Source organism: Periplaneta americana, chromosome 2, assembly GCF_040183065.1.
Source record: "Periplaneta americana isolate PAMFEO1 chromosome 2, P.americana_PAMFEO1_priV1, whole genome shotgun sequence".
Taxonomy (NCBI): Eukaryota; Metazoa; Arthropoda; class Insecta; order Blattodea; family Blattidae; genus Periplaneta; species Periplaneta americana.
The window spans coordinates 23,611,421-23,639,304 of NC_091118.1; the positions used below are offsets into that span (position 1 = coordinate 23,611,421).

The 27,884-nt window shown below is 35.7% G+C and overlaps 1 protein-coding gene across 1 annotated transcript in view; it reads left to right on the forward strand.

Annotated features, from left to right (window-relative positions):
- Positions 1-27,884, forward strand: part of LOC138716255 (ATP-binding cassette subfamily G member 4-like) — a 125,837-nt gene that overhangs the window by 91,392 nt on the left and 6,561 nt on the right. The window contains exons 3-7 of the mRNA XM_069849122.1: positions 13,130-13,319; positions 18,566-18,711; positions 21,195-21,433; positions 24,739-24,885; positions 26,037-26,191. Coding sequence (XP_069705223.1) covers positions 13,130-13,319; positions 18,566-18,711; positions 21,195-21,433; positions 24,739-24,885; positions 26,037-26,191 — 877 coding nt within the window. The remainder of the gene's footprint in view (positions 1-13,129; positions 13,320-18,565; positions 18,712-21,194; positions 21,434-24,738; positions 24,886-26,036; positions 26,192-27,884) is intronic.

Below are 27,884 nucleotides of genomic sequence, written 5' to 3' on the forward strand. Positions count from 1 at the left end.
AGTTGTAAATTTTGTATCAAAATTGATGTCATGCTGATGACGCATTTTTCGCATAGCATTTTACTGCTCTCCACCATGTCCCCCACCTCGTAATAATAGGCTCAGGGCGTAGGGGAGTGTCAGGTAACCTCTCTCTAACTACAAAGAAAATCCTATACTGTTTGCGCTGTAAGAAAAATCCTAATGTAAACATAAGCACGTTGCTGTCATACCCGTGATTGGCTCGCAGTCGAAACACTCACATGACGCAGGAAAATACAGTTCGTATTGGGAAACCATAATCTTGTATTATTTGAAAATAAAAAATTGAATTCTAGTTGCTAAATATGATGAAACATATAACTTCACTCTTATGTAAAACGCTATGTAAAAGAAAAGCTACTTTTATATTTTGTTATGTACTATGAACGCGGATGAATACCAACAGTAATACCGAGGTAGTCTGTTCTTGTAACAAGCTAGCGTCACTTGAGCTCCTAGTTGTTCACGTAAGCACGTGGTAATGAAGTGTGGCTTCTGCATCCTCAATGTGTGTGGTTAATAATCATAAGAGTGGAAACCCTCTCAAAAGCGGCGAAAAACAAATAGTCTTACATGTATCCTATGATAAGTTAAGTGAGTTGAATCCAACGTTATCTATTCAGAGCAAGTCAATCCGACTGCACGTTCCAGCTGGAAGGGATAACTGACGCTGTTGTGGACCTTCTCGATTTATCCTGTCGATGATAGTTCTGATTACTCCGATTTGGAAGGAATAACTCCTTTGTCCGGCAGCGATTGACCTTAATAATAATTTAATTACAGTAATTATAAAGTAAATGTTTCCTAAGCAAACGAATGCATAGTAGGTAGTGAGGTTAGGCCTACTTGACGAGTAACGGGAAATGTTTAACATGAAACAGAATGTACAACAGTAGGCGGGAACATGTACTGAGAATCTATGGCGCCAAACAGCGGCCAATGAAGCCTCACTTCAGTCACGTGCTATTGTTTACATTAGGATTTTTCTTACAGCGAAAAGATTATAGACTGTGTGTTTCAAGCAGATACGTCGTCTATGTTATGCAGGAGAAGGGTAGATAATAAAGTAAACCGTTATCTGAACTCAAGACGGTGACTGGTCGGTATGAACGATGGGACTAGTTAGGCAGAGGGTCTTAAGAATTTCATCACAATAGGGTGTCCGAAATCTTTGTATACTAAACTTATAAGAACTATCAGTTTTTTTTTTTTTTTTTTTCAGTTTCAAGCAAAAAAAAAATAATAATAATGAGTGCTGTTAACTCTATATGCCTAAACAAAAAAGGGAAAAAAGAACAAATAAAAACAAAAAAGGCACAAACTGTATGAGAGGCAAATATAGGCAATATAAAACTTCACCACAACATTTGATTTTTCGTGATTCGTATACATAAATTAACAGCCTTAAATTTCGTGCATTCAAACAAAACAGGCATTTTCCTAAACTTCCGATCCCTATATATCACCTATCCTGTTCAACATCTACTCGGAGGATTTAGTGAAGAACTGTTTTCAGAACATGGGAGGAGCGATAGTAGGAGGAATAAGAATAAAGTGCATAAGATTTGCTGATGATATGGCGTTAACAGAAGAGGAGATGATACTAAGAGATATGCTACTGGAGCTAAATGACAGCTGTGAGCAGTATGGGATGAAGATAAATGCAAACAAGACGAAGACCATAGTCATAGGAAGAAAAATAAAGAAGGTAAACCTGCGAATTCTAAATGCGCCAAGTGTCCAAGTCTCCCGTATTTTTGTGATCAGAAGATTTTCACCCTAGGAACCACTGACTTACGCTGTAACACTAGTTTAACTTGCTCTACAAAGTCTGAAGTTCATAAAATAACTCCGCTTCGTTTCTAGGCCACGGACAAACGGACGTGACGATGCAGTTTTTCATATAGCTAGTACCCTATAAATCATAAACTGTCTGCAACCCGTAATTGCTTGTATGTTTATTTGTAACCATTTGACATGTAAGTACAGTACTCAAGCACTGTCTTGCGTGTCGTAATAAATAGCCTGCACAGGAAATACTGGTCATAGAGGTCGGTAACCGATAATTGAGTACCGCAAAGCTGTTTTTTCTGCAAGCCAATAGCCGACTCAATATCATTTAACTCTTTACTGCTGGTGTCCCAAATACCTCCTAGCTTCTGTGTAATGGGAGGTTCATGGTCGTATGTAATAGCTATTTCAAAAGAAGTAGAGTCTGTGGGGAAAACTATATTCAAATATGGAAAAGTCAATAAAAGCAATTTATTATTACTACATTGAAACTTATAAATCCAACCTATATCCGTTAATTTTACTACAGAAAAAGGTATTAAAAATTTGCTTAAGATTACTCAACTGAATTGTTGTTTAAACATTTCAAAGTTTTCAACATTAAACAAATTTATTATTTTATTTTATTAAAATATTTTCACAGAAATATTAACAAATTTGAAAGGTATATACATAAATATAGAAATAAAAATATGAATTCTCTGCGTTTGTCTGAACCAAAATGTAAAACCAATGCAGCTTTTTATCATAGCATGAGTCAAGGTCCCAGATTATTAAACTAATTTTATTCTAATATTATTTTAGCCACGAATTCTCTCCAAATTAATAAAAAAAGTAAAAAAAAATTGTGTTGGATTTATAGTTTTGGTTTAAAGATATTAAACACTTTTTAATCTGCATTCACTCTCAATTTTAATTTTATTTTGTCTGTATTGGAATCCCCTTCTGAGCACGAGTCTTACTCATTCTTATCTTACATTGTATTATCTTGTATTCATTTCAAACTTACTAGCAATAAAATAAAATAAAAAATAAATAAATATTAATTTATTATTATTATTATTATTATTATTATTACATAAAATAAGTCATGTTTCTAGTAGCTTGTTTAATAAAGAATCTCTCGTAGGTACCCTCGTGTTGTATTCAATTATTCAACATTCAAAACGAAAGTCCACCTTCTTACTTCGGTGCTTATCAAGTTATTAAATTTTTGTAAACCTATGTCTTTATAATAAGTAATAATTCAGAAAAAATCCGAACAGTTATATAGAGTGAACCGTAAGTAATGTCGTTAATTTCAGGGGGTTATTCTTTGAGATATTTTATACAAAAAAGTTAGTACAATTGAGGCGGTAGCCGGAAATAGGGCCCATAAGTAAAAGTTATATTTCGAGAAAACAAAGATTGAAAGATTTATTTGTATGTCATTGTGATTTGAATGCAATTTTTATCAAAATAACAATTTGTATACTGTTACAGTAATATTTCTCTACAAGTTTTTGTTAAATAATGCATTTCGACTTTAATAGTATTATATTCAATTCAATTCAATTTATTTTGGCCATTAGACATACAGTTTTAGGCTTCGTCATAATACATTGAAAAACATATATAGTGAGGATCACATAAGAACAGTTCCCAAACAGCAAATATTGCCGACTTGTCAGTGTTGCCAACTGTTACCAGATATCACACGATCCTTCGTATTAAATGACTTATTTACTTACCTACTTTATGTTGAAAGGTTATTCTAAATAATTCAATAATTTGTAACATGTTTTCGTAGGCAAACTATACGAGAAAAGAATCAACATAAGTATTTTTTCTGGCATTACGAAATCCATTGGTTTGGCTAAACAATTGACTCACAAGACGTAACCTAAAAATGTATTTTGTTTGACCACGTGAAATTATTAGTACTAACTCCGAAAACTTACCTGACTATAGTCTTGAATTATAACCACAACACAACACATAAAATAACTATTATATATTAATACTGATATTAATTAATTATTAGTATGTTCAAATTTCACTAGCTTCCAGTAACAGGGTCAGAAATCTAGTACAATTTTAATTTCATGGAACTCCTATACCGACAAATATTGTCGATATTTGTCTCTGCTGCCAACATACTAGTTACAAAATCACTACCATTTGTAGTATTTGTCAGTATCGAAATTCGAAACGAAGTTGGCAAAAGAAAATTCAATCTGCAAACTAGAAAATCACCACAATTCGCTAGCATATGTAGTAATGGGGGAAAAATGGTTAGGTTTCACCCTTAGGGTATGAAGTAAGCTGACCCAGACTATAAATAGGCTACATTAAAAAAAAACACTAATAAAAGAAACAGTAAAATTTAAATAATACAATGAAAACATGAAATAATTTGAAACTTTTAAATTAAGGGAAACTAACTAAATTGCAATTAAACTTATTTATTAAAAACAATTTCATACAAATTTGTGTTGAAAAATTCAGCAACAGAATAAAAAGGATTATTTAATAACCAATTGTAAAATCTAGTTTTGAAACTATTGATTGGTAATTTATAATATTGACTGGGGAGCTTAGGCCCATTATATAATTACATCCCCATAATTAAAAAGTTTGTGTTGCTCTTGTGTAGTCTACAATATGGAATATTAATTTGTTCACTATTTCTAATTTCATGATCATGTATATTGGCCACTAATGAGTAATTGTCGATATTTTGTCGAATGTAAAGTACTAGATCATATATAGCCTATACAAATTTATGATTGTTACAATCCGTGATTGTCTGAAAAGTGACCGACAATGTTCCAGATAGTTTGATTTATACATAGGCCTAAAATTCTAATGGCTTTCTTATATATTGTCACTGGCTAAGAAGAAGCTACCTACTTAAGGATGCATGGCAGTGGAAGGAATGGTGAACGGGAGAAGAGTTCGGGGCAGAAGAAGATATCAGATGACAGACAATATTTTAAGATAGGCCCTATATGAATCGTATGCGGGGACTAAGAGAAACGCTGAAAAGAGGGAGGATTGGCGAATGCTGGATTTGCAGTGAAAGACCTGACCCTAGACAGAAAACTGTGAATGAATGAATATAAAATGTAGAGTATTCAATTATTATTCTGCTCGTCTATAGACTTTAACATCTTGTATTTTCAGTTGGTAAGGCTAAAACTTACGAAAGATTGTACCGCTAAAGGCTGGTTCACAATAAACCGGAAACGAGAATCGGAACGAAAACAAAAATGGTAAAATTGTTAAAATGTATACATTTAAATGTGAGTATTCACAATTAACGAAAAGCTTGCCGGAGCCCGGGATCGGGAACGGATAGTTGGCCAACTTTCAACTTTGGCGTTCACGTTTCCGATCACAGCCCACTAGATTCATTCTATTGCCATCTAAAAGCTATTTTGTCGTCGTATATTTTGTAGCAAGAAGACCGTGACATAACCTATGCATTATTTTGTTCTGTGCTGTGCATCATGGAGCAAGTTTTATTTGATGAGATTCTAATATTGAGTGTTGAGGAAAATCCTCACGTTTACGATAAGCGGCGCGCCTCGCATAAAGATAAGAAAATGAAGGAGAATACGTGGCTTTCAATAGCTGCATCTTTGAACACCGATCGTAAGTGAATCATATTTTATTACTGTATTGGTTGTATTACACACTACATATTCATGCTTCAATTCAATAACTACTGTTGTGTTCATTTTTGTTCTATTACAAATGTTTCTTCTCTAATTATTTTACGTTATGGTAAACTTAAAATAGGTTGTGATAATAAAGATGCATGGCATATTTATAGTACCGTTGAAATTTTGAAGTTGGTTAACCTGTGTTTATGTTGGCTGCCTTGTACTCATGAGAGAACGCCGTTGATCAATTATACACAAATAACATCAGAATGCGTAATGTCGACTTTACATATCGTTGTTGATATGCATAGTCGTCTACGTTCTCAGTTTATTGTGAATCAAAAATTTTCATATTCACGTTCTCTGCTTTTCATTTTCACTCTGGTTCTCGTTCCCGGTTTATTGTGAACCAGCCTTAAAGGAAGATGAAGTGTTCAGCTTTTTTTCACTCAAAATCAATTTTAACTATGAGAAGCACACTGGAGTAAACAGATAGTTTTTTGACTAAAGTCATCCTAACCCCCACAACTCAAATATCGTTGAAGCCCAATAGTATATGTTGCAATATGTGTAGGATATAATGTCTGGTCGTGTTGAGGAGAGACACCTCTTGCGAAAGGGGCCAAAGCTGCTTAGTATTCGGGCCTTAAACTTTGTAATAATTGATTAGCATCTTGAAGCCGCTTTCGCAGGCTCCGTAACGAATTATCCCATGTTGCAGCATCTTAAAAGTGAATGAAAGGGCTTTCGTAACCGAGGTGTGACATTACTTCCGCGAGAAAGTGGAATGTTAGGCTATTCAGGACTCCTGTTTAGTGGTATTTATGTCGGTTTACGAATCAAAGCCATAAAATTTACTTTATGAGTACACTGCAGACATTATCTCACTCTTTAATCCCGGCACATTCTTGACAATTTATTATTCACTTAGAATGTGTAAGAAATTCTAGCTTAAACCATTCCGCATCGAGTTTGCATAGTTTTATGGAACTTAGTCTCATATGGGAGGGGTGGTATTAGGAGGAAGAAGAATAAAGTACATAAGAGTTGCTGATATGGCGTTGTTAGCAGAAGAGGAGATGATACTAAGAGATATGCTACTGGAGGAAAATGACAGCTCTGAGCAGTGTGGGATGAAGATAATGCAAACAAGACGAGGACCATGGTTATCAGAAAAAAAAAAGAAACTAAACGTGCAAATTTGAAATGAGGCAGTAGAGCAAGTGGACAGCTTCGAATATTTGGAGTGTACTATAACCAGTAACATGAGCTGCTGCCAGGAAGTGAAAAGGAGGATATCAATGGCCAAGGAAGCTTTTAATAAAAAAAACGGATCTCTGGAGAAAGAACTAAGGAAGAGGCTAATGAAGTGCTTTGTGTGGAGTGTGGCATTATATGAGGCAGAAACATGGACATTACGACAAAGTGAAGAGGAGTGACTAGAAGCATTTGAAATGTAGATGTATAAGGCAAACTCGGCTATTTTCGCAGTACGTCTAATTTCGCAGTATCTCATACTCGTATATTAATTAGTTGTGGAGTTGTCCGTATTCGTTTGAGCTTACAAAAATACTGATAAATGCTAGAACCTGTCGGGGATGTTTCATGCAGGAAGATCCTATTGCAACGTATTCTGGCGAAAGTTATACAACTATCTGCTTTAGTAGGTGTTTGTTTGCTGAGATAGCGTGAGTGACGCTGGGGTTAGATGGTAATTCAGGGCTCAAAAATATGTGGAAACCCTTTAGAAACAGTCTGTTACCTAGCTTGGACGCTTCATAATATAAGTACCTTCGTGTATAAATCCAGCATGCATTCAATGCTTTAATGTTAGGGGAGTGTCGGGTAGTATCGGACATCGGGTAATATCGGACAGTGCGTTTCTTTCGTCTACCACCATATGGTAGTACCTGAACGACATGGTTACGTTTCTCTATGCGACATCACAGAAACGTAACCATGTCAATCAGGTACTATCATCGTGTGGTAGATGAAAGAAACTCACTGTCCGATATTACCCGATGTCCGATACTACCCGCCTCTCCCCTAATGTTATGTTTCATTTAACGACGCTCGTAACTGCTGAGGTTATTTATTTATTTATTTATTTATTTATTTATTTATTTATTTATTTATTTATTTATTTATTTATTTATTTATTTATTTATTTATTTATTTATTTATTTATTTATTTATTTATACCTATAACAGGGCAAAGCCCCAGTTACAATAGACAGTACAGATATTCGTTTAAAAAACATATAACATGAAAAAAAGAGATGAAACAAATACAAATGCAGGATACAAATGTAAATACAAATTAAAATGGAAAATGAGAAAAGGAAAAAAAAAAGAACAGACAAATAGATACTACATATCAGCGCCGCCGGTGTGCCGGAATTTTATCCCGCAGGAGCTCTTTTACATGCCAGTAAATCTACTGACATGAGCCTGTCGTATTTAAGCAGACTTAAATGCCATCGATCTGGCCCGGGATCAAACCCGCAACCCCAATCATAAGAATATGGAGAATTCATTAATCATAGTGTGATACTTACAGTTCTGAATATCTCGACAATAAAACGTCCAGAAACCCCGCAACCTCGGGCAAAGAAGGCCAGCACTATACCGACTGCGCCAACCAGACAGACTCGATGCTTTATGTTAAGCTGTTAATTTGAAATAACTATCTATTATGTCACGTCATCTGCCAATGCTCCACATGTGTCGATCCATGCCTCATTTTTCTGCGTGAACATAGGACCAATCAGCGGTTGGAGTGCGGAAGGATTTTATATGTTTGTTGACATGCGCAGTCTTCTTCTATGGAATGAGGTTTAGTGGATGTTCCGCTATTGTGGCGGCATTATTTACTTGAGGAGGTCTCTCTCCCCGTGTGCCACTTGTTAGCTACATCTGACTGCCCTGTAACAGGTGAAAGTCTTCATTTCATGTTGACTAATGATACAGCCTTAATTCATTCATATAATAGTAACCTATGAACGTAAAGGTGAAGGACTCTCTGTCTGCCTATCTCCATCAGAATGTAATTTTCAGCAACTCGCTCTAGTCCGAATATGGCCGTACTAATTAGGGGTCGCCAAAGTATTCCAAAAGGCTCTTGTATTCAACAGTGTAGGCAATCAACTTCATTAAGTGTTAGCGAGGTGGGATCGTGACCTGAAGCTCTGCTTGGATGTGGGTTCGCTTCTTGCTTGAGCTGATTACCTGTTCAGGTTTTTTGAGGTATCCCTCAATTCTGTCGTCGATTTGCAAAAGGGGACACGTCCAAAATGACAAAAGTGTTGGGAAATCGTAAAAAAAAGCCACAATAGACTTAAAAAATTAAATGTTCATTGATCCTGAATGTACGTACCCATAGTGATCTAATTAGAAAAAAACTATATGAACATTTTAATTTGTTAACTTAGTTATAGTTTTTGCGATTTTCCAACACTTTGTTATTTTGGACATGTCCTCTTTTGCAAATCGACGACAGAATTGTAAGATGTATTTCAGGTAATTCCTGGTGGAACTTCTACTGCATATCATTTCGTCGAATACCATCTCCTTACCATCAATTTCACCGACACTAAAATAATAGACTAACCCAGTAGTTATACAGCGCCGCGTTAAATATGTAAGCGATTTAAAAACAATCTGTAATTGCTGCATTCAGGCAGACAGATATCACGACTAAAACTAGCTTCTTGGCGTCATAGATCCTGAAGACGTATAGTACCTATTTTAATAGAAACACCCGCAATCATTTTAACAGCACCATAATAATTTTTATCTAAACTTCCTACAGCAACAAAATGTAGTAGAAAATGTAAATAAACCGAATTTTACTCGCTGGCTTAGTGTTTCCATGGAGTGACTCCATAACTAATATGTACAACAATTGAAGGGTTCAGAACCATAGTGGGCCAAGCACCATTTACTAAAACCGTAGAAAACAAGGGTTAAAATGAAGTTATTACCATAATTCAATGGAATCATATAGCAAGTACCGGTAATATAAAGTATACACATTAAAACTAAATGATATGTCAATCTTCATTAAACTATGGTATTCACTTAACTTTAACCCTTGCTTTCTCCGTTTTTAATAATAATAATAATAATAATAATAATAATATTTATTTGTCAGAAACCAGTGTACAAGGCCTGGATATGACATCGTCAGGTCCGATAGTATACACACGCACACATACACTCACACATGCACAAACAAACTTAGCACAATTAAATATAGACAAGTAAACAAATAATTACAAGCAAATAAACATACATAGTCAAATAAACGAACACTGAGAAATAAAGAAAACAAACACTGGGAGATAAACAGAGTATGCTGTAGGTTAACACATTTATATAAGGACAAAAAGTATAATTAAAATACAAAGAGACAAGTTAAAATATAAAGAAAGGGTTACATTTCTAAAATACAATATTTACATCACACTCCATGAATTCATTCACTGAATAGAAAGGTCTGTTCAGCAACCATCTATGTATGCAGGACTTAAACCTATTTATTGGTAACTTTCTCGCCTCCAATGGTAACTTATTAAATATATTTATGCCATTAAAAAAGCAGGTATTTGAGCTCACACTCAATCTGCACCTTGTGTAATCTAATTTATCTTTATTTCTAGTGTTGAAGGAATGTAGATCTGATCTAGTCTGATAAAGATCTATGTTGGATCTAAGGAATATCAAGGTTCTGTAAATGAATAGATTGTAAACTGTCATTACCTTTAACTCTAGAAATAGTGGTCTACATGATTCCTTGGTATTTTTATTGAATATTACCCTCAGTGCTCTTTTTTGTAGTAATAAGATGCTATTGACTCCTGTTGCACTGGTATGAATTCCATAGTGCTTGGCCCACTATGGCTCTGAACCCTTCAATTCACGCGCCAAAGTATTTTTCGCTGAGATGGCTTTTGCTGCATACGTAAGAAGCAGTATTGCCAATCTACTACAGTTTAAATTTGTATGGATAAATGTTTCTAGATGATATGAATAGGATATTTGTAAATGCTACCATCGTCCTGGCTGGACAATGACTGTTTTCACGAAAAGTTTTTGGACTATGCGGAGAGAGAACCGTTTCCTTGGGAGGGGGCAAAGCAAAATCATAGAATCCCCATTTAAAGGAGTTATGGGGGACATCATTTACCTCCTTCCCCCATTATAGCTTGACCATGGTACAGTACATCGGCATATGATTATTTAATAAAGGTATTTTCGAGGGCATGTTTCTTACAGTGTTACATCCACATCTGTGATGTTTTGGACCGAGTTGTATATGGCTTGAACTGTAGGTCTACTACAAATTATAATAGGGCATAACTTAAAACAATCTCCCTCTTTTTCATTAATAAAACTACGTAAACTGCTAACAGAAACTTTTTGTATGAAGTTTACCTTCCTGAAAACCAGCTTTGAGATCATCGTGCTAATCACACGATACTTCCATTCTGGTTGGATGATCGTCCATCTCTGCTTCGGCATGTGAACGTGAGGCCAGCAGCTGGCTGGTCGATTTTGGCCCTTCAGGGCTGTAGCTCCATGGATTTACTTTACTTACCTTCCTGAAGATATCATTATGAAATGTAAACTCTGATTATTATAAGTCGACAAGATGCGTCGCAACTAGGTCAGCCACAATTCATAATAAAACCCAGTCCCACAACATTGTTTCAATGTAAATGTCAACACAGATAACCCAGTGCAGTACACACGTTCTTAAATAATGATTTCACCATAAAATCGAGTGATGAATCATTGAGACCAAGGCTCACAGTAAAACATCCAACTAATGAAGCTATTATGAAGTTTAAAGAGGATACAATGGTTTTTATCATGTTTGCAATTTTATAATGTTATAATTTAAACATAAGACCAATAGTTCAGCTACAATTTTATTATATATTACATTTTATACCTGTATTTTTATTTTAGATCGTTAATCATCAGAAGTCAATCATAAAATAGTTGTTTCATTATTATATAAAGGTTATGTTTAATCAGTTTGTACACATTCCACAACAAAGACTTAAAAAAAAAGTACAAGATATTGTATGCAAAATGCCTGATGATGCCCGAAGGGCGAAAACATTTGCTTTAATTTTTATAATACACAATGATCATTTACATATGTAAATGTCATTGATTTTAAACTTGTGATATGTTAATTAGACTGAACTTCAAATAAAACAATATTATGTTATATCTAATTATTTTATTTAATCTCGTCTTTAAGTTTACACATTATACCGGGATCACTTTTCTTCTTCCTGCATTGTTGTGCAGTATGTTATTCATATTTCTCCAAGTGGCGGCCTGAACACCTGCAGACTTCTAACACATCAGTACAGGCCAGGGGCGATTTCTCAGGGCATGCTATGCTTGCTGCGCAAGCTCAATATTTTCGTAGAATGTGTATTTCTCAAAATGGCGTTACGTGCATTAAAATTTATTTTGATTTTTGGATTACTGTATAGGCGTAATACCATCCGCAGGTTGCACACCGCAAGTATTGCAACGCTTGCTCGTTTCTTGGAGCTACAGGAAAGACGTAGAAATAGCGAGAATATGATGCGCGCGCAAGCGCCTTCCTCCTTGGTCCGTCCTAGGCTCACATGCTTCTGTTGTGTGTTGTTTGAAGCTCTGGTCCGAGAGCTACACAAACGCCTATTTAACGTTACACGGAGCAGTATTGACAGCGGGAATGTGCTGTGATTTGCGAGTGCAATGTAATTGTATGAGCGGAATGCATATGTTAGCTGCTGCATGAATTAATAATTCTTAAACATTAATTTGAAGTATTGCAATGAGTTCGGAATTGTGTGTCATTGAAACCTTATTATTAAATCCATTTTCCCGAAGGACTATTCAAGAGATGACAGACATAGAGAATATGTGCGCTCGTTCAGTGCATCTCAATACAACAATATGCATTGGTTGGCAGGGTCGAAAAAACTTAATAAACTGTTTTGTTGGCCATGTTTGTTATATTATATCGAACTTCTACATCTGATAAGCGAACATGATCCATGACTCATAATGATTTCATAATTATAAAATAAATTATTTATGTGGGTCTGATTATTTTTATTAATTATGAATTATTATATCCTCCTACCTTCTCCTATGAATAAAAGAGCAAGCCTAACTTTCGTGACTAGCATTCGCCCCAGGTACAGGTTGTTACAAAAGAAACATTACAGTGCTTCCATTCCTCAAATAAGCTATAGGAATTCTTTTACATTCAGAAATTTAAAATAAATATTATAGTCCGGACACATGATCTGAAGACTTAATTCATCAATTTAACACAGAAACTTAACCATAATTAAAAGCAAAAAAGATATTTTGAATTCAATATTTTCTAATGTTAATAGAAGAAAAAGTGTTCAGCAAGTTTGGGGGGGGGCAGTTCCCCCATGCTCCCCCCATAACTCCGCCTATGGTTGTTTTATAAAAACCACTGACAATTTCCATTCCTATAACATAGGACTATGGTGTCTTTTTCCCCAACAACTAATTTAATAGATGACCGCTACAATAGGCCTATGCTCACCATATGCTTATAATGTCTCAAATTTGCATTTTTTGGACTATGGTTCTTTTTTCGAAAAACCCTTCATTTGTTTCAGATCGGCCGGAGTAAGTGGCACTATAAAGACCAATGGGCATCCCAGACAGTTGAGGCTCTTCAACAAGCTGTCCAGCTACATATTGCAAGAGGATTTAATTCAACCTCTGCTGACAGTGCAGGAGTCGATGGAAATAGCAGCGAATCTCAAGCTTGGGGATGAACTGAAAGCTGATGAAAAGCTATTAGCTGTAAGATACTTCCAATTATTCTAAGATCATTAACGATTTACTTCCAGCTGGTGTCAAATGCAATATTTATTTCGGCAGTCGCTCTTCTGCCATTCTTTGCATATATCCATACCATTTAGTTTTAATTTCGTCAACAATATTGTGTGACCCACTCCCATAATTTCCCGAATTCTGTTGTTAGGATTTATTTCCAGCTTGGATCTATAATCAGCCCAGCAGCATGTCTGCCATTTCTGTTGCGTCAAGAGCCTTTTGTGTCTTCCTTTTCACTGCTGTATTTCACTGTCATAATATGTGGTTATGTTTTTCAGGGTGGTATTATAAAAATGGTGTTCATTATTCTTTGAAATGTTTACATCCTAGAGAATCAGTGTTGAATTCAGACTTTTCTCCTGTTGGGAGGGAATTATACTACATCGGAGAGGGAAGAGTGGAATTGACAGAAAAAGAAACAATAATTCAGATCTTACGTACCGGTAACAATAGAAGCAGTCTATCTGCAAGGGAACATAGAAAAATGGGGTTGACCAAAATTAAATAAATAGAGCATTTATTCGTTTCGTTATTCGGTATTTTAAATACTACTGAATGAAGGTTTTTTTTTTTTTTGAGAAAACAACCATAGTCCAGGAAAAATAAAAAACTATCTGGCATGAGTGTTGCTGACACATCAAGTACCAGTATGAAATTCATTATGCCATTTCTTAAGATGTTGCAGAAATTTGGATAAACTACATTTATAACTTAAATTGCCTCATAAAAATACATGTGTAAATGTAGGTAACTGTGGACAGTGGTTGTTTTAAGAAAAAAATAGTCTGTTGTGGCTGAAGTGTGCCTCTCCTTTAACCTTCTTTTTCTTTATTATATTCTGTTTCTTTTTTTCTCTCCTTTCGTTGCTTATGTTTCTTCCATGGGATTACTTCTGCGCCTAAAGATGACTTCACACTAATACAACAATTCACATGCTAAAGTATTTTTCTCTGAAGTGGCTTCTGCCATATCGCAGGCTCAGAATGACAAAGTTCTATCTGACATTTTTAGCAAAATTGAGATTTTTGTTGCACTGAATTCTGCTACTTCACAGCTATCTACCATATAAATTATATGTTGATATCTCAATTGTTGTTCGTGATAAAGTTAGTTTGAAAAGGTTCTTATCTGCATTGATTTTATTAACAACCAGACTTTTAAAATGCTCTCCTGTAAAATTTACTAAACACTAGATAGAACCTTATCATTCTGAACCCACAATATACCGTACATAAAAAGCAGTACTGCCAATCCACTACAGTCTAAAAATTGTATGGATAAATGTTTCAAGATGATTGTTGTTGTTATTGTTGTTGTTTAGTCAACTATCCGAAGACAGGTCTGAATCTCACAAGTGACACCAATAAAGCAACATTCATGAGGCAACTAGGCCAGGAGATAAGGGATAGAGTGGCCAGTTCTTTTTCCTCTCCACTGTATACATCGCTGACTAGTTACATATTACACTAGTCAGACTTCAAATGTATACAAACAATTGTTTTTCCTCTGACACATATCGTCAAGTGAAATGTACTGCCTGATAATAAATAATAGATGTAGGTTAGGCTATTTTACGACGCTTTGTCAATATCTTTGGTTATTTATTATCTGAATGAGATGAAGGTAATAATGCCGGTGAAATGAGTCCGGGATCCAGCACCGAAAGTTACCCAGCATTTGCTCATATTGGATTGAGGGAAAACCCCAGAAAAAACCTCAACCAGGTAAATTGCCCTGACCGGGAATCGAACCAGGGCCACCTGGTTTCGCGGCCAGACGCGCTAACCGTTACTCCACCTATAATAGATGTACATATCGGCCAGAACCTTAATCAGAGGGGCTTCAAGATGATATGAATATGATATTTGTAAATGTCATCGTCATCCTGGACAATGACTGTTTTCATAAAAAGAAAGTCTTTGGACTATGGTTGTTTTATGAAAACTACTGAAAATTCCCACTCATACAACATAGGACTATGTTTTAATTTTCACTAACAATTGATCCAGTAGATGGTCACAATAATACGTTCATCACATGCTTAATATCTCAAATTTGCATTTTTTGGACTATGGTTCTATTTAAAAAAAAAACCTTCAAATGTTAATCATAGGCATTAACTTAAAGATGTTAATACTGTTATGTAAAACATGGCGAATATGAACTATCCTTCAGTGTGAAATTGTCCCATTATGTACCGGGTGTCCTTTTTTTACGTAAGCAGCCTAAATTTTGTGGGTCTACAAGTAGTACCGGTAATTGAAGATTGTGATCCCAGAACTCGCTCAGTCCATTTGGCCCCATTTTTATGATTTATACATATTATATATGATTTTTTATACCTTTATCATGATATTTTAAGCTTGTTTTCTTCCAAAACAACGCCAATCCCTGTCTGAAAGTTTGTGTTATTGTGCATGTCACTTGAAAACTCACGCAGTCTGTAGACCAAAGGATAAAAAAAACTAGTTCAGTTCTTTCATAAAAATGGACTGAGCGCGTTTTGGGATCATACTCTTCAATTTATCACTGAATAAATTAAACGAATGCGTCTTCCAGTAGCATTTTTAAGTTTTCAAAGCACATTGATATGAATACCCCACCTGGTTTTTGAAGAGCTTTGAGGTCATTTTTAAATAAATTTCACACAGTTTACAAAATATACCACCCCGAGTAATCGAAGTACAACCAATCATATTTAGCCTTCAGTCACTTTTTATAATTGATTTCGTGCCCTACATGTTATTCACTGACTCACCACTAAGAGCACTAGGCGAAGGTAATACATATTATGGAATTGTCGGTTCACAAATTTCACTTTCACTTAAAACCAGTTGAAACCGACTTCATGGGGTCTATATTTAATATAATTACATATGTACCAAACCTATAGGCCTACGCGCACAGAATTATTCCAATTCAGAAACAACCAAGTAAACTAAAAAAAAATCCAAAAGGATACCTAGTCATTGTGGTATACCTGGAAACGAGAAAGTCGATAATATTACGAAACAGGCAACATATTTTCAACCAAGACCTTTTCAGGTGATATCTCTATCCAGTGCTTTTGCTTCTGTAAGGTTTCATTTTATAAAACTATGGATCAAAATTGGCTCTCTTCTGACAAAGGAAAAATTTTACAGTCCATACAAAAGAAACAAAATGACCTGGAAATGTACAGAAACTTGCCCAGACATGTTCAAACATTTTAACAAGAGCCAGAACAGGTCACATTGTCACTCAATTGTACCTACATCAATTTCACATTTCTGATAATCCTACTTGTCTGTGGTGTAATAATCATGATGAAGATCTGGAACACATTCTTCTATACTGTCCATCCATAAACCACAAAAGAATAAATTAAAATCATCAGTACCAGTTGCAGAAGACACAGGCCTGCAGTATATATTGACCACACCCCAATTCTGGCTACTATAGTCACGACGCTGTTATTCCCAGCGTGACTCCTCCTCTTTGCTTATGTCTTAGGAAGTGAAGGCTCTATAAAGTCTAGGTAGGCAGTATCATTCGCCATTTTTGTTCTTTCGTTGCCGAGCTACCAGACGAGAAATCTATTTGCCACACCGTTAAACATTATCATGTCGTAGCTCCTATAATAATAAATCAAACGCACTGTAATTCAGCAAATAATTGAGCGGCAAATAACGTCCTCGTGTGCTTTCTGCGAATGCCAACAAAAGAGCTAAAATGGCGGGCGATTATATTAAGTATTTATCGAGCCTTAGGAAATACATAATGTCTTCATCAGCGAATCACAAGACGCACATGTTTAAAAGTAGCCATCCTCCAATGTGATTGGCTGCCGGAAATTAGAGCGATGGGACTATAGCAACAGGTATCTATAATGAACACCGATCAAAATACCCCTAATTTCTCATGAGAAACAACAACTGAATAGACTACAGTGGACTATAATGGATTTTATGTTGTCAGGAAACAGCTGGATACATTAAGAAGATTGATTGATTGATTGATTGATTGATTGATTGATTGATTGATTGATTGATTGATTGATTGATTGATTGATCGATCGATACCGGTTGAGAATTTTTTTAATTAATTGCAATGGATACACTTTCATTTGATTCCTCAAGATCTCTTTTCTTTTTAAGAAATGTATTAATGTCTATTGTTTTGCCATCGTACACTGAAATATTTATACGTAATGTATATAAACTATTTTAATAAACAAAATTATTATATTTGTTGAATGAAACTAATACTGAAAACTACACAAATAAAAACATAGCACACCTGACTTCTTAACTGAACTATCAAGATTGAAAATTCAGACGGTTTAAATTTCAACCAATAAGATCAGCCGGCAGACTCAGCTATGCGAATTATGTCGCCAACTAGCCTTTCCTAAAATCCCGTAAAAAAAAATGTTATTGTTGTTGTTGTTTTCTAATGCCAGGCATTTGACAATGAAGTCATTTGACCTCTTGCACTCCAATATTATTCAAAGATATTATCATGACCAGCCAATGAAGCACAGATTTTGAGATGTTCCGAATCCATTTCTTGGTTTGAGTTGCACAATGGGCAGTTAGGGGACTGATATATTCCAATTCTATGCAGGTGTTTGGCCAAACAATCATGGCCTGTTGCCAATCTAAATGCAGCTACAGACGATTTTCGTGGTAAATCGGGAATTAACTGTGGATTATGATGCAGAGAGTTCCATTTTTTCCCTTGGGATTGAGTTATCAAATTTTGTTTGTTGAAGTCTAAGTATGTAGATTTAATAAAGCTCTTCACAGAGTAATACGTAGATTTAGTAACAGGTCTGTAAGTAGCAGTGCTGCCCTTCTTTGCTAAAGCATCCGCATTCTTGTTTCCCAGGATTCCACAATGGGATGGTATCCATTGGAATACAATTCTTTTATTGAGTGATATTAATTGAGAGAGCATTTTAGTTATTTCTGCTGTTTGAGATGAAGGTGTGTGTTTAGAGACTATTGATAGAATAGCTGCTTTGGTGTAGGTGAAACAACTATCTCAAAATCTATAACGCAATTTATTTTAGTCACTGAAAAGTCATATCAAATTCAAATATAATATTGTGTGAATTATATTTTTTTAGTTAAAAAGAGTGAAAAATCTTCAAGGGGGAATATGGGGGTGGGAAATTCCCCATCAGGCCACCACCTCAACTCATCACAGCTCATTGCCCATTCTGTTTTCAGATAGACGAAGTGCTCAACACGCTGGGGCTGACATCATGTCGCAACACTCGAACAGAGTGTCTATCAGGAGGACAGAGGAAGCGCGTGTCCATTGCTCTCGAACTGGTTAACAACCCACCAGTGATATTCCTGGATGAACCCACTACGTGAGTACCTGTACCATCTGTCAAATGGGAAGCAGTTTGACTTGACGAGCTTTAGAGTGCAGTTGAACCAAGATCTTTCAACATTTTAGTGTTTATTTAATGCAGAGAAAAATTCGCATATTATATAATATGTCACCGGTATTAGATATAAAAATGCTTTCTAAGGAAAATAGATACCAAATTTATTCTGAATATCATTCATTCATTCATTTAGTGTTCTGCCCAAGGGCAGGTCTTTCACTGCAAACCCAGCTTTCTCCAGTCTTTTCAATTTTCTGCCTTCCTCTTTGTTTCCTATATGATCCACATATCTTAATGTCGTCTATCATATGATAACTTCTTCTAACCCAAACTCTTTTCCCGTTCACCATTCCTTCCAGTGTATCCTTCAGTAGACAGTTTCTTCTCAGCCAGTGACCCAACCAATTCCTTTTTCTCTTCCTTATCAGTTTCAGCATCATTTTTTCTTCACCCACTCTTTCCAACAGAGCTTCATTTCTTTATTCTGTCTGTCCACTTTACATGTTCCATTCTTCTCCATATCCACATTTCAAATGCTTCTATTCGCTTCTCTTCACTTCGTCGTAATGTCCATGTTTCTGCCCCATACAATACTACACTTCATACAAAGCACTTCACTAGTCTCTTCCGTAGTTCTTTTTCCAGAGATCCGCAGAAGATGCCCCTTTTTCTATTAAAAGCTTCCTTGTCCATTGCTATCCTCCTTTTGACTTCCTGGCTGCAGCTAATGTTACTGCTTATAGCACACCACAAGTATTTGAAACTGTCCACTTGCTCTAATAAATATCGAAATGTCTTCATGTACTCACTAGATATTTTGGCTTTAAAGTTGGAACATTTTATTTAGGTTAGGCAGACAAAGGATTAGGTTCCTTTTATGTCCTGCGATGTTAAAGAAATAGCAAAGATGGTAGGAATTTTATTCTGCATGTCTGAGGCATCTTATTTAACTGTCTTATCACTAGACTTCAGATTATAGACTAAATGTCATTTTCTATAGGGATAAAGTACAACTAGTTAAATAGTGCTACCATTCAGTTTCACATGGAATATAAACGTTTCCAAAGGGTTTTATGGTGCCTAAAATACCTATTTTGCCCATTGTGACCTATTTTAAGGATTCAGAGCCTTAAAATGCCTATTTCTATTTTGTTAATATGTTTTTAATTTTTTCGTGTAACAATGAAAGAGAAAGTTTTGGATGTCATGGGATTGCTTTGGGTCAAAGACCTTGTAATATTTTGGTTGTAGGAATTAATAAATTCCTGGTAAGTAACTTGTTTTGTTGACCACTTGAACAGGCAGTAGGAATGTGATGAAAGGGGAGGATGTACTTCTCCGTTAAGAAATCGGCATGACAAGTGTTACTAGTTTTAAATATGAGGCGTTCAGAGCAGAAGTGGTGTAAGTCAAAATTGAGTAATGAGGTTTAAAATAAAAATTCTGTAAAATACAGCGCAAAGTAGAAATTAATATGTCCTTCGTGCTAACCACTGACTATTAATAATTTAAATAAATTGAATGCTACTTTGCGCTATATTTTACAGAATGTTTATTTTAACCTCATTACCCATTTTTGACTTACACCAGTTCTGCTCTGAACAGCTCATATGTACCCATTACTTCGGTATCACTAGAAAGAAATTTTTCTGCTTGTAAAATGGTTCTGTCTAAGAAAAGAAAAAGTTTCATAACAGAAAATGTAGAGAAAAACCATGTTATTTATTGCAGTGCTAATTATTAATTAATTGTACATTCATTAGTAAATTAATTAATTGTAATATTAACATTTATATATCAGCAGTCATATGGCAGTGGGATCGATGAATTCTTTACCGTAACAATTATTCGTAATTTAACACATTACAAAAATAAACTTTCTAACCACAATAATTGTTTTATATTTTTGTCACTGTGGGCTATATCATTATAATGATGATGATGATGATGATGATGATGACGACGACTTAGTTCATTATTTATTCGAAGTCTTCAAATATAAATCTGCAGTTCACTTTTGCAGATAATTTGACAGGTGTTATTTGTTTTGTTTTTAAAACCATCTACAGTGTTCAGTAATTCCATTTTTAATTCCACTAATTAATTCCATTTTTATAGTTACTGTAGTTTGAGTAGCTGGAAACACATTTTGGTGCATAAAATCGCATTTTCAACTGCCTCATATTCTATTTTTAGGCGCCTAAACTGTATTTCCAGTGCCTGTTTCGATAATTTTAGAGCCTACTTTACGTACCTAGAAATTGGTTTTTAAGGGCCTAAAAATCCGAGGTCTGCTTATAACTACGTAATAAAACCCTTCAATTTCACTAGGGTAACTTAATTATGGCTTTGGAAACATTATTTTTGTATTATAACCACTATAATAATGCCTTTAAAATTTCTTGATTAAAAATCAGTATAAACATTACTATAGTTAAGTCCTGTGATTTTTATTTTTTCAGAGGCCTGGATATTGTGGCAATAAAGCAATGTTTATCCATGTTGAAACTGCTGGCTCGTCAGGGCCGTACCATCATCTGCACAATACATCAACCAACTGCATCCCATTTTCAACTCTTCGATCAGGTCTACATCATGGCCAAGGGCTTGTGCGTGTACCAGGGTGCTGCACCACAGCTGGTTCCATTCTTGTCTTCTGTGGGACTCCATTGCCCCAAACACTATAATCCAGCAGATTATGGTAAGTTTATATTCTCAATCCATTACAATTAAATACTGTTTCAAAACCAATTGTTTTATTTTATTTTATGCTCATTACCCTTTCACAACCCTAAACTATAACCATTACCTCAATGAAATAATTAATCATGTTCATTTGCTCAAGAAAATACAAAAAATGTAAAGATATATTTTGCTCCATGCAGAAAGGACTGCAGTCCAGCACACAAAACAATTTTTTTTGGTCATTTAAAACACTTCGAAGCCATTGAAACTCTGTAAGGCCATTCTTGCTAGGTCAATAAACAAACGTGATTTTTTCATAAGCTTTCAATTCATAATACAGTGTGACCGTAAATGATTGCCCTAGTTACGAAAATTATTTGTGGACTAACGATTTAACATAGAAAATATTTAGATATGCAAGTAGATAGAGAAACTCTCCAAGTTTTTTTAACATACCTTATAGGTGCTCAATGTGTGGTCCCCTTGTGACCCTGCAGACATCAAGCCGGTAGTCCAATTCGTCCCATACATGATGAAGTGTATCCATATCGATTGCAGCGATGGCGTTGATGATGCGGTCGCGTAACTCTGGCAGATTTGCCGGTAATAGAGGTACAAAAACAGAGTCTTTAACATATCCCCACAGGTAAATATCACAGGGTGTTATGTCAGGGGAACGTGGAGGCCAGGACAATTGCTGCATATCGTCTCTGCTCGCACGACCAATCCATCTGTTTGGCAATCTGTTGTTCAGGAATTGCCGGACATCACTGAAAACCAATTCGTTGCTGAAATCGTCATCTTCTGCCATGTGATGCAAAATGTTAGAACAGAAATCTAACCGCAGATGGTAGTCATTAGGCTGTAATGCTTGCAACAGCTTTATGCGGTATGGTTTGAAATTCAATCGTTTGCACAATACGCTCCATACTGTTTTTTGCGGTACAGCTAACTCCCTGCTGGCGCGGCGTGTAGATTTCTGTGAACTACGCTGGAAGCATGCCCGCACTCGTTCAACTGTTTCTTGTGAGATGCGTGGCCGACCAGGAGATTTTCCTTTACACAGACATCCTGTGGTCACTAATTGATTGTACCATCGTCTAATGGTCTTGGGGTCTGGTGGATCTTTATGGAATCTTGTTCGAAAATTTCGCTTCACTGTTATGACTGATCTTGTGGAATGAAATTCCAACGCTACAAATGCACGCTCAACACCAGTCGCCATTTCTGTAAACTCAGGTCCTCTACCGGTAAGAAGTGGAATTACACCATGCGGATAATTTCAAATAAAACTTTGAGAGATACCTTATTTGGTAATATTAGTACCATTGTTGTATCATTCACGGTTTGTCTATAAAAAAAATCCCCAAACTAGGGCAATCATTTATGCTCACCATGTATAGTGTACAGAATGTTTTTTTTTTTTTTTTTTAGTTTTCTCAAAACTAGGTCTAATGGACTGAAGCCCTTTCTGCATGGGGCGATTCAATAATATACGCGTGAAAGTAAATTGTTAAAGATGTGTGCATTTTGGTCAATACTGGTAGGCCCTATATATTTTTTTCGGCTGATTGAAGTGACTACCGTTCATTGTTTCTACCTGTGTAAATATGATAAAGGGATAAAAATTTCCAAAAACATGTGTCCGAAATTTTTATGTGAATTGAAGTGTATGTAAACATGTCATTGTATCTCACTGGCCATTAATTCCGTCGTTGTCATCAACAGCACTGCGTCCACAGAAATGAAAGTGCATTCCTGTTCATGAAAACATCCATTTCGAGCCCTGTATGTAAGATTTTTTTTTTTTCACAAACCGAAGTACGTAGAGAATTTTTCAGACATAAGTGAAAGAAGTATCTCACAGTCCCAGGGAATATTATTTTCTATGTTAGGGACAATACATATTTACGCCCTCATGTAAACATTCGATAAAGACACACATAAACAGCAGTATCTTAAAGACAATATATTTTGCCTACTTTCATTCCATAATGTCCTACGGAATAATATTTTGGGGAAATTCTGTAGATAGTAAAAATATATTCTTATTACAAAAAAGAGCCATTAGAATAATAGTTGGAGCAAAGGATAGAGAATCATGTAGATTATTTTTTAAACAATTAGAGATTCTAACCTTAACAAATCAATACATATACTCTACAATACATTTCCTCTTATGTAATAAAGAAAATTTTCCAACTAACTCAGCCATACATAGTATAAATACCTGCAGAAGGAATGCATTTTATATGTATTGCATTTTATTGTTAAAAGTAAGAATTGGACATGTTCTTTATTCTGTGCTATAAAGCAAATGTAAGAATATTATGGAACGAATAAATCTATCTATCTGTCTGTCTGTCTGTCTACATATTAAGTAGACATAATGCATGACAATTAAGAAAACAAAAATCATTGTGCTAGCCAGAGAGGATCAATGATCAATATAATGTAAGTAACTGATTTTGGAGTTTAGAAATAAAGTAGGTCTATCGAAATTAAAGTAGACCAAATAAGATTATTTCTTACATACCAATACATATGGTATTTATTTTAAATAATTTATTTTACGATGCTTTATCAACTGCAATGATTATCTGACGTCTGAGTAAAATTAAGGTGATAATGCCAGCGAAATGAGTCCAGGGTCGTGTGCTGAAAGTTATTTTTTTTTTTATTTTAGTTGGTTATTTATCGATGCTGTATCAACTACTAGGTTATTTAGTGTCAATGAGATTGGTGATAGCGAGATGATATTTGGTGAGATGAGGCCGAGGATTCACCATAGATTACCTTACATTCACATTACGGTTGGGGAAAACCTCGGAAAAAACCTAACCAGGTAATCAGCCCAAGCAGGGATCGAACCCGTGCCCGAATGCAACCTCAGTCCGGCAGGCAAGCGCCTTAACCGACTGAGCCACGCCAATGGCTCTGAAAGTTATCCAGCATTTGCTTTTATTGGGTTGAAGGAAAACCCCGGAAAAAAAACCTGAACCAGGTAACTTTCCCAACCAGGATTTGAACCCAGGTTAACCTTTAATCCACAGCGGTGGACTGTTCTGTCTAGTCAGGGTCCAAATCAGAATGAACACAAAGACACTCCTCCATGTAATGGAAGCAAACACCAAAGACAGATCATTGCTTGGGCACATGAAACTGTGGATAGATAAATATACTCGTCTATGTTCACTAGAAGGAAGAAAATGATACTGTCATGATAGTTCAATCAGTCAAAGTTCTTAGTATATGATCAAAACCAGAGAGGATGATATAAGTACAGTGGACGTATTTTAATATTTTAATATATTTTTACAGTGATGGAGATGATACAAGGTGAATATGCAGAGAATATTAAGATTCTGTCGGCCGAGATTCAGAATGGCAAGCTGATCAAGAAACTGGATCCTATTGTTGCTTGTGGAGGACAGAGCTCAGGCAATCAAAAGGCACTCACTAAGTTTTGTAAGTATTAAGGAAAGTAATTTCCAGATCAAGGGATCTGTAGGGGAGGTCTTGCTTGACTTCCTTTCGCTTATGAAGGAATCTGTGCTGGCCCTTTAAAACCCAGATCTGCTCAAAAAATAAATTCCTCCATGTTTCTTTATATTCAGCTTATAACTGATTAAGGGGATATAAGATACATAATCCGTGGTGCTACAGCCCATGAAGGGCCAAGACCAACCAGCCAGCTGCTGGCCTCACGGTCACATGCCGAAACAGAGGTGGACGATCATCCAACCAGAATGGAAGTATCGTGTGGTTAACACGATAAGCCCCCCCAGCCATTATAGCTGGTTTGCATAACCGGAGTTCGTTACCTATTGTAGCTCCCCAAGTGCATCATGATGCTGGGTAGGCACCGATCCCATACACTGGTCGAAATTTCGTGAGAAAATTTCTTCCCCCATGAGGACTCGAACCAGCGCCCATTCCGTAATGCGAGTCCTAGGCAGGTTGTCTTAGACCACGACGCCACGACGCGGGACATATAAGATACATACAAACCTGTAATTATTAAAATCTGTATATCACATTGCCAGAAATTGCTATACATAGACATAATGGAATATTCTGTTCAGATTTTACGTAATCACCTGTACACATAAATTTCTTTATATTCTATCTGATTACTAATATTATTGAATAAACATACCTTTCCAAGGATAGTTTCCATTTGAAAATAATAATCATACAAATGGTTTTTTATATTTTTTTTATTTGTGTAGTAGTATGCTGTGTCTTTTGGCAACCCTTACTGAAGGGCAGCTACCCTTGTGGGATTTATATATAATTATTCTTAATAATAATGTAGTTAAACTAAATGGCCATATTTGTAGAAGCTAGGTATCACTTCTTAGCCATTGATAATAAAGACGGATCCAGATCTTTAATAGGTGTGCAAAAGATTCACAATAATATCCCCCAAATTTCTATAAATGTGCCCAGATAGGTGCCCTATGTGTGGGTCCATAAATTTTTTACGCCACTTTGTTTATATATCATTGATGTCTATCCATTTTTTTTTTCGTTTCACTCTCTATAATTAAATAAAATATATGTTGGAATTTAAACAATTTTTTAAGGTTAACATAGTTTGTGGTTCATTTTTTCAGGTCGTAAAGAGACTGTGGATGTGATGCCAGCAGTTTTCAACCATTCATTAATGGATTCTATAGATGGCAACACAGAGTATGAATTCCCTACCTCATTCTGTCAACAGTTTTCCATTCTGTTACGAAGATCATATATTCAACAGAGAAGAAATACTGTAAGTTCCATTGTTTTAGTTACTGCAAGGTAAGGAGGGTAAGTGTGGGGTTAGTATAACACCAGATTTAGACTTTTAATTTTCTTTCAGCTTGGGATGAAATATTTTAATCAGTGGTGAAATAAGGCACATACTTTCATCTATAATGTTACAAGATCTGCTAGATTGAAAAGTTAATGTGAAAGGATACAGACCTACTATTACGAATATTTTGTGCATTATCCATTATCAAAAGATTCCATCAAAATATAGTTACAAGAATTATTGCTCAATTTGTTTATATAAAAATCCTAAGAGGATGCCCATTTTGAATAAATGCCAATTAACACAGCCTATACATATATAGATCTCGCCATCCTCATTGAATATAATGTCAAACGTTACCAGTATTCATAAACTGTTGTCGAAAATGGCCAGAAAGTCATTTAAATAAGCGCTCCTGCATATGTGACTTGAATGACTTGAAAATGTAGGCTATTGATGATATGAATGAGAAGAGTTGGGCTAGTGCCGTGGATCGTGTTCCGGCATAGCTCAGTTGGAAAGAGCATGCAGAGCTGAGAGGTACTGGGTTCGATTCCCGGTACCAGAACGAATTTTTCTCAATTTAATAATCATAACACAGCCTAATTGATTAATTCAATTAACAATTTCATAAAGTACACTCATGTAGAGGTGCTGCCATCTTGCAATTGCTGCTTCTTTGTTTCGCTTGGGTATTCATTGATAATACTGCCATCTGTTGTTGTTATTTCAATGCCTTGCATCTAGCAATGAGGCCATTAGCATTCGTGCTCTCCAATACTTTGGGCTACAGTGTCTTCTGCAGATAGTGCATTGCAGGTCTTCAAATGGCTCTCGTTCATCTCCTCTTGCCTGTTGCACAGGGGACACAATGGTGAATTTAGAATTCGTAGTTTATGTAATTGGCTTGCCAAGCAATCATGTCCTGTAAGCAGCTTGAAAGCTGCAACTGCAGTTTTCCGTGATGCCTGTGGGATTACTTCTGGGTTCAAGATTAGGGTGTTCCATTTTCTGTTTTCGGCATGTATTTTTATATCCTCAATATGAAGGTGTGAGAATTTAGAATTGATCAGGCGCTTTACTGAAGTCATGGGCAGATTTGTCGTTTTCATTTGCTGTATTGTTCTTGGCAAGTGTATCTGCCAGTTCGTTGTCCTCGATCCCACAGTGTGCCGGGACCCACTGTATGTGAATTGTTTTGTTAAGATTTTGAAGTTGAACTAACATGCTGTAGCAATCCTTTATTTTCTCTGATTTTTTTGTGGTGTTTGAGCATATTGCTTGAATTGCAGCTTTGGAATCTGAGAGGATTACTGCTTTATTGTACTTGTTAATTGGGAGATTCATTAATTGCTGTAGAGCTATGTGTATTGCCATTATTTCTCCGTCATAGTTTGTAGTGTTAAGAGCTGTTGCTTGATAAAATGAGAATAGTGAACATGAGACTCCAGCTCCAGTTCGGTGGTCTTTAGAAGATCCGTCTGTAAAAATATGTACCGGTAACCATTCTTTTGGGGGATATTTTGTGTTGATTGTTTCGAGGGCTAGAACTTTTATTACATCTGTGGATGTTTCTATTGTTGATAGTTTCAGGTGCCTCATTAAATGTATGGGTCACTACTATAATTTATAATTTACTGACTTTACATCGTACATTGGATTTTATATA